The following is an 8,783-nucleotide window of genomic DNA, read 5'->3' as shown; positions in this document are numbered from 1 at the left end:
ATACCTTTTTTCTTTTCAGACTTTTCCTATCAACAAGCACAAAGAATCAATTCTTATAATTATATAAGGAATAGAGAATACAAATTAAGGTATCTACCAAACAAATAAATAACAGATCTGGAGACACGGTAGTGTCTCCATAAATAAGTAACCTAACCAAATACTGTAAAAAGAAAGTAATTATATAGAAATTAATTTGTATTCTTACAACGGAATTACAGCAGAGAATTTGTATAATAAAGCAGAAATTATCTAACCTCACTTACGTGTTCGTCTATTCTATGCCATCGATGTGATAGATTTCCTAACCTCAATCCTTTGTTATTTATCTGACTTTAACGATCGTACAGATCGCAGCGGTCGATATTTATTCTAACTTCACTTACGTGTTCGTCTATGCTCTCTATCGATGTGATTTATAGATACCCGTCTCGCGACCACATTTATCTCTTGCGCTAAAAATTCCGGAATGTATTTCCTCACTTCGTAACTGGCAACAATGATGACGATTGACGACGACGACGACGACGACGACGACGACGACGTTTCTTACAATCGAACAAACACCTAGACACCTATTTCCTCGACGACGAACACCTAGACACTCACTTCCTCGAAGGCGAACACGTAGACACCTACTTCCTCTACGGCGAACACCTAGATACTTATTTCGTCGACGGCGAACACCTAGACACTCACTTCCTCGAAGGCAAACACGTAGACACCCACTTCCTCGACGGCGAACACCTAGACACTTACTTCCTCGAAATCAATCACGTAGACACTTATATTTCCTCGACGACGAACATATTTCAATATTTCAATTTTAATATTTATATATATAATAACATATTTATATTATTAATAAATATTTTATATTATATTGAATAATATTTTATTTTTAATTGTAAGGTTAAAATCGCGCGCGCGTCATATGTGATACACCATGCAACACTGGTCTGCTGGTTAGATATAGATAGATAGAGTGAGATGATAGATAGAGTGAGATAACACATAAAGTCAAAGGCCCTCTATTATCGAAAAAACGAGAAATACATTTCTCTGGTCGGCGACGTTGATGACGACGTATCTTAAAAATAAAACGTGAAATTTCACAGATCCGGACTTTGCGTCGCGATATCTCCGCTCGTAGGGCACGTAGAAAAAAAATGAAAGCACTTTTATGATACAATTTAAGTTTTTCCTGTCGATTGAGCGTATGTAGAACTTGATCGGTTCAGCCGTTACTGAGATCTGATCATCTCGACCCCGAAAATTCTCCGTGTCGCGTAAAGGAGGTACGGCAGTGTCGCGCGCTTGGCTTAGCGCCGAGACACTACCGTGTCTCCAGATATATACATAAAATTTAATTCCAATATTGCATGTAAACGTGCATATTAGTCAATATTACCCTTTATATGTTTTATGTTTGCATACATATGTGTGTATTATACACAATGATATACATAAAATATTTTAATATTGCAGATATACATGCATTGGTACATGCAATGTTATAATTATATATGTATGTACATACACACAATATACTTAGAATATAATTGAATATAGTTATAGCATTGCATGTATCACCAATACATGTCTGTGTGCAATACACAAATATTTTATGTATAATAATGTGTATGTACATGTGTATGCATACATTAAATAACATAAGTATTCAGGAATCCGAGCGATTAGATTTAAATCCACTTAGAATTCTCGGAGAAAGCGTTGCGATCGCAAAGCGCGCGTTATTATTGTCGTCAATCTCCGCGACCGTTTAGTCCTCGACAAAAAAAAACCAAGCGTTCGCCGAAATCAGCTGTTCCGGCACAGCTATTCATTCCGTCTCCAACCATCGGCAAGACAACAGTTTTCGCGACATAGAGCTCGTCGTATTTACCGCTTTCGAATAGACAAAGCACTCGTGTCTTGTTCGTGAATTCCGCTCGGTCGCTATCAGACTTCAAGTATATTGCGTGCTTAAGACGCTTGTTACAGCATCACCAGATTGTTCAAAGTTCAGTTCTATTCAATAAAATACTTTTGATAACTCAGTGGGAGTGTAATTGGTCGCATTATTTGTTCTTTTATTTCGACGCCGACCCTTTATATAAGGGCTGTACTAGCAGCCAACGCACGAGCAACGTTGTTGCGCATTCTTCACTCGTGCCCGCACATTTTGGTCCTTCGAGCCGGATCGGTGTCGATTTCAACGTGGTGACCTTCCAAGTGTCTGACTACATCTTATACGAGTGATACCGAATTTTGAACGTTATGGCAACTCTCGAGGAACTTTTGATCGCTCAAAAACAGACGATACTTTACATATCGAAAGTTCTGCCGAATTTCAAGAAGCTTGGACAAGCCAAGATGACCCGTGCAGTGACTATCAAACGAATGGATCATTTAAAGGAGCTCTTCACCAAATGCCAGGATCTTCACACAAAAATTGAGTTTCTGGCTACAGCCCAGGATCAAGCGGAGCATGCTTATTTCAAGCACGACCAATTCTCTGTCTGCGCCAACGTCTACGAGGAGACCTCAGACTACATGGCGGAGATATTATCCGGATTCGAGACTCCACTCCTTCAATCAGCCATTGGTGACGTAAGCTGTCTTTCACATTCTTATCGTCCGACAACGCATTTACCGAAGCTGCATTTACCGACTTTCGACGGGAGTATCGACAAATGGGAGAACTTCCGCGATCGATTCACCTCGTTAATTCGCAACGACCAATCATTATCTAGTGTAAATCGCATGCATTATTTATCTTCTTGTGTAAAAGGGGAAGCAATTAACGCGCTCAGCCATCTCGCGATAACGGACGCAAATTTTGCAGTCGCGTGGGATATTCTCGTCGCACGATACGATAATAAACGACGATTAATCAATTATCATTTTCAGTCATTATTAAATTTACCGACCGTTTCGACGAACACTTCCAAAGACCTTTGCGCGCTCAGCGATATATCCAACGCAGCGATCCAAGGATTAAGAAATCTTGGACGCCCCGTCGAACATTTGAGCGATATGTTAGTCTTTCTGATCTCCCAAAAGCTCGATAAAATCTCGCGAGAAGCATGGGAACTCCGGCGTGATACTTCTGAGCCGTATCCAACATTCGCGGAAATTAATCAATTTTTAAACGAACGAATTCAAGCGTTCGGAACAATAATTCCGATTAAACCAAAAGAAAAATCAACGGACACGACAAAGTCGGCGAAGAATAACACGGTCGCTTCCCATGCTGCGTCAACCGTCAGTTTCAAGTGTCCTGTTTGCAAACAAGGCACTCATCTGTTATACCAATGTGAAACTTTCTTAAATAAAACTCCGATCCAACGTTCCGAATACATTCGTCAGAATAACCGTTGCCTTAATTGCTTCAGTCGGAAACATCATGTCAAAAACTGTACGAATAGTCACGTGTGCAAATATTGTAACGCTCAACATCATTCGTTATTACATTATAATGTTACTGCCAATCCATCTACTTCTGAGCAATCAGAGGCGCCTGCGACAACAAGCGAAGTCGCGACGCATTTCGTTTCCAAGACCGTGTCACCAAATTCGATCGGTCTGCTTGCAACAGCTCGCCTGAGATTACATTCGCCGCATGGGCGCACCGTAACCATCGCGCTCTGATAGATCCTGGATCCGTCGTTACTCTAATCACTGAATCAATCGTCCAATGCCTCCATTTACCAAAATTTAAACACGCAGTTTGCGTTACCGGCGTTGGCGAGATACAATTTCCCGTGCATTCTGCGACGAACATTACCGTTTCTTCGACGTTTAGCGACGGACCTGCCTACTCGACGAACGCGCTAATTCTTAAATCGTTAACCAAGTACTTACCGAACCAAAACCTACCCGTAGATCAATGGCGTTATATTTCCGATTTAACCTTGGCTGATAATGAACCCATGAGTCGCGATCCAATTGATATCATTATCGGCATTGACCTTTATGGTATGCTCATCCTCGATGGCATTCGTAAAGGCTCAGCCAATGAGCCCGTAGCTCAAAACACCGCGCTGGGATGGATCCTGTTTGGTCCCATCTCTCCTTCCTTGAACCGTCATTCACCTGCCTTACCCGTGCATCATAGCAACATTGAGGATCTCGATTCCGTGCTTCGGCGATTCTGGGAAGTAAAAGAACTTCCTCAGAGCCCTCATCTGACTCTAGATGAAATCCGTTGTGAGGAGCACTTTGTCGCGACTCATTCCCGTACCGATGATGGTCGTTATATTGTTCGACTTCCGTTTAAAACCAACAATTCAGTTTCGCTAGGTGAATCCCGTGCCGGTGCGTTCGCGTGCCTCCAACGTCTTGAAAGGCGTTTCCTTCGTCAGCTGACTTCAGCTTCCGAGTATAGTAATTTCCTCGACGAGTATCGTACCCTTGGTCATATGAACCAAATCCAGAACCCTGCGAGGCCCAGTCTCACTGGTCAAAGCTACTATATTCCGCATCACGCAGTAATACGAACGTCAAGCGCGACAACACGTTTACGCGTCGTATTCAACGCATCAAGCCCATCTTCGAATGGCACGTCGTTAAACGACCTTTTACTTGTTGGTCCTAAATTACAAATCGATATCACAACTGTCTTATTACAATGGCGCCAACACCGATATGTTTATATAGCCGATATTGAGAAAATGTATCGACAAATCTTGGTCGATCCCCGCGATACAGATTTTCAACGCATTCTATGGCGCGCTTCACCGGATGTACCTGTCGACGAATATCGTTTAATGACTGTTACTTACGGAACCGCCGCAGCACCCTACCTCGCCCTTCGCGTACTTAAGCAGCTCACTGAGGATGAGGGATCACATTTCCCACTCGCAGTGCCGATATTAAATTCACAAATTTATGTAGACGATTGCATTTTCGGAGCTGACGATAAAACTCTTGCGCGGGAGACTCGTAATCAATTAATCGCTTTATTGTCTAAGGGCGGCTTTCGGTTGAGAAAATGGGCAAGCAATTGCGACGACCTCTTAACCGACCTCGATCCTTCAGATCACGGTCTAGTTAACACTCAGATGCTCACCGGCGACGAGCAACTTAAAGTTCTCGGCCTTGCCTGGAACCCGATGTCAGATGTCTTCTATTTCCAAGTAAATCTTGATCAAGAGTTGTCGAAAACCAAACGTGCTATCTTGTCAACGATCTCGAAATTATTCGATCCATTAGGCTGGGCGGCACCCATCGTCATAACAGCAAAAATTTTTATGCGACAATTGTGGTTACTTAAACGCCAATGGGATGAGGAGATTCCGGATGATTATTTTGCACAGTGGCAAAATTATCATGAGAGGCTCCAAAATCTCGACCATCTTCGAATTCCCCGTTGGACAGCAAACAGCGCTGCCACGGTATCACGAGTGCTTCACGGATTTTCGGATGCCTCAACAAAGGCGTATGCCGCTACCGTGTATCTCCGTCTTGTTTCAAACGACGGTTCCGTTACCGTCATGCTTCTGATGGCGAAGGCCAAGGTTACTCCTCTCAAAACATTAAGCATTCCGCGTCTTGAATTATCGGCCGCGTTATTGTTGGCTCGACTTATACACGTAGTACAATCGACCCTTGATCTCTCGGCGAGCAAATGTTTTTGCTGGACAGATTCAACAATCACACTCGCTTAGCTGTGTCAACCTTCTACCCGTTGGAAAACTTTTGTCGCGAATCGCGTCTCCGCGATTCAATCCATGGTGCCAACCGCGACCTGGCGTTACGTGCCGTCGGAAGCAAACCCGGCCGATTGCGCGTCCCGCGGCATGGCTCTCGATGAACTAGCCTTGCATCCACTATGGTGGATAGGCCCTTCGTGGTTGTCGCAACCAGAGAGTTGCTGGCCACACGCGCCGTTATCGTTAATCCCAGTAGATTCAGTCCCCGAGGAGCGCCCACACAAATCAGTATGTACCACGACAATCTCCGAAAAGTGGGACCTCGCGACTCGATTCTCCTCGTGGTCTACTCTCGTCCGTGTTACCGCGTATATTCTCCGTTTCGTGCAAATCGTGCGAAAGCTTGACCGGTCGTCGACGGATAGCAAGCCGCACGATCAAAGATCTTCTGTCATAAGTCCAGAAGAAATCCAAGCCGCGAAACATTATTGGGTAAAGACACTGCAAGCTGAATTATTCTCGGACGAAATAGCAAGATTAACTGCTCAGCGACCATTATCAAAAACAAGCTCGCTGTCAGGTCTCAATCCATATATTGACCCCACCGGCGTACTTCGCGCTGGCGGTCGACTTCGTCATTCTCCGTTTGCAGATGTGAAAAAATATCCCATCATTCTGCGCTCCCATCCAATTTTGTCACTCATAATCCAACATCATCATGTGCGCACAATGCACGGGGGCTCTCAACTCACAATCACGTCCCTGCGCGAGGAATTTTGGATTGTTCGCGCACGAACAACCGTTCGCGCGGTACTATATCGATGCGTTAGATGCGCACGCCAAGATCCTACAGGAACTCATGGGAGACCTACCGGAAGCGCGTGTTAATCGCGTTAGTCGCGCATTTATTCATAGCGGCGTCGACTATGCAGGTCCGATCGCCTTACGAAGTGCGCCTGGTCGCGGACATAAATCGCACAAGGTATATATTGCGCTCTTTATATGCCTTACCACCAAAGCTATCCATTTAGAATTAGTTAGTGACTATTCGGCTGCCACTTTTCGCGCAGCATATCATCGATTCATCTCGCGACGCGGCTTACCAAAAACTATGTACTTAGCCGAGCGGTTTACAAACGACCATTAACTCAAATCTGTTTCCTCCCCGTCGATATTAATCAAGAAAGCGAAGTGCATTCCGCCACGGCGGGCGGTAGCAAAGATTAATATTGTATCAATATATGAATCATGTTTTCAGCGTTGTATTTCACAGATCTCATGTTGTACATATTATTCAGTTCCATTCTGGTTAGCTTTAAGTAATCAATCTAGTTTCTAAGCGCAGATTGTACCAAGAGTGTAATCTTAATTCGAATGCAAACATTCGAGGCGGGCGGTATGTTCAGGAATCCGAGCGATTAGATTTAAATCCACTTAGAATTCTCGGAGAAAGCGTTGCGATCGCAAAGCGCGTTATTATTGTCGTCAATCTCCGCGACCGTTTAGTCCTCGACAAAAAAAAACCAAGCGTTCGCCGAAATCAGCTGTTCCGGCACAGCTATTCATTCCGTCTCCAACCATCGGCAAGACAACAGTTTTCGCGACATAGAGCTCGTCGTATTTACCGCTTTCGAATAGACAAAGCACTCGTGTCTTGTTCGTGAATTCCACTCGGTCTCTATCAGACTTCAAGTATATTGCGTGCTTAAGACGCTTGTTACAGCATCACCAGATTGTTCAAAGTTCAGTTCTATTCAATAAAATACTTTTGGTAACTCAGTGGGAGTGTAATTGGTCGCATTATTTGTTCTTTTATTTCGACGCCGACCCTTTATATAAGGGCAGTACTAGCAGCCAACGCACGAGCAACGTTGTTGCGCATTCTTCACTTCGTGCCCGCACAATAAGTATAATTCTGAAATTTATATTCACAAATGTCTTTTCATATCTATTGTTAGAATTACATTTTATTCATGTATAATATAAACATACACACATTCATTGTACATATAGGCCCGTATTCAGAACGCATTTTTATCGACAAAAGCGCGCTTTTATCTCTGAAATTCTATAGTATACGTGACGTAAACTGTAGCATGTTAGCGCGCTAACATCGTTGTTAGCGCGTTCTGAATACGGGCCATTATATAAATAAAATTCTAATATTGCTTGTAGACAATATGTATATGAATGTTCAGTACGAGTCTTTTATGTCTGTGTATTTACATTTCTGTTGTGTTTATATTGTGCAAATGTATATATTGTAATATACATAAGCAGAATATTGAATATAAATACACACATATCAGCATTATCTGAATATTTCTTATAATTTATTAGAAATAGCAAAAACAGGTAAAGCAGCTACATGTGTATGTGCAATACATTCATATATATATTTTGTTTGTATTATAACACATTTAGTCTGTTTTCTGTTCTTGCACTAGATTGCACTGAAACTATTTTGCTTTCAATAAATATGAAACTATATATATACTATCTCACAAGTTCCAAAATATAGTTCAGTCACAGAAAACAGACCTATAATGTTTTGACAGATATCCTAACCTAAAATGGCATTGGATGAAAGGAAATGTTCTACATTCATGTGCACCAATATATCTGTCAGTATTTATTCAAAAAATGTGTATGTCACATCACATTACACATTTTTATTACTGACAGTATATACAGTGTGACAACACGATCATAATAGTCGAAGCAGAGATTTTCTCTGCTTGAGATTTGCTCGCGTTGCATACTCCAAGTCACTCGGAGGCCCGTATTCAATACGCGCTTACAATGATGTTAGTGCTCTAACATGCTATAGTATACTTCACGCATACTATAGAATGAGATAAAAACGCGTTTTTATCAATAAAAACACGTACTGAATACGGAATGAGTAGGAGCTACCATATGATTGCATATAATGTAAACAACATGCGGTCAGCGGCGGCGCACGGCCAGCGGCGCGGCGGCGCGCGACAGGCAGAGGGCGTAAGTGAACGGTCACAAATCTGTTATGCCGACCTCGATCAAATTTGGCCGTCGCTTTAGGATCCCCTTAAAGCTACCAATGTTCCTTTAAGAATTATTTTTTCATTTTTATAACTGATTTCTGTA

The 8,783-nt window shown here is 42.6% G+C and overlaps 1 protein-coding gene across 1 annotated transcript; it reads left to right on the top strand.

The window, feature by feature from the left end:
- Window positions 1-3,935: 3,935 nt before the first annotated feature.
- LOC108777108 (uncharacterized) lies at window positions 3,936-5,672 on the top strand. Its single transcript, XM_018543913.1, has one exon. It carries the CDS (start codon window positions 3,936-3,938, stop codon window positions 5,670-5,672), a length of 1,737 nt encoding a protein of 578 aa, XP_018399415.1.
- Window positions 5,673-8,783: the final 3,111 nt, after the last annotated feature.

Source organism: Cyphomyrmex costatus, unplaced genomic scaffold (genome assembly GCF_001594065.2).
Source record: "Cyphomyrmex costatus isolate MS0001 unplaced genomic scaffold, Ccosl1.0 scaffold1125, whole genome shotgun sequence".
NCBI lineage: Eukaryota > Metazoa > Arthropoda > Insecta > Hymenoptera > Formicidae > Cyphomyrmex > Cyphomyrmex costatus.
This window is presented reverse-complemented; position numbering and strand designations above follow the sequence as displayed.

Coding starts and splice junctions, on each gene's coding strand:
- LOC108777108 (XM_018543913.1), top strand. CDS start 3,936: ATGAGTCGCGATCCAATTGATATCATTATCGGCATTGACCTTTATGGT.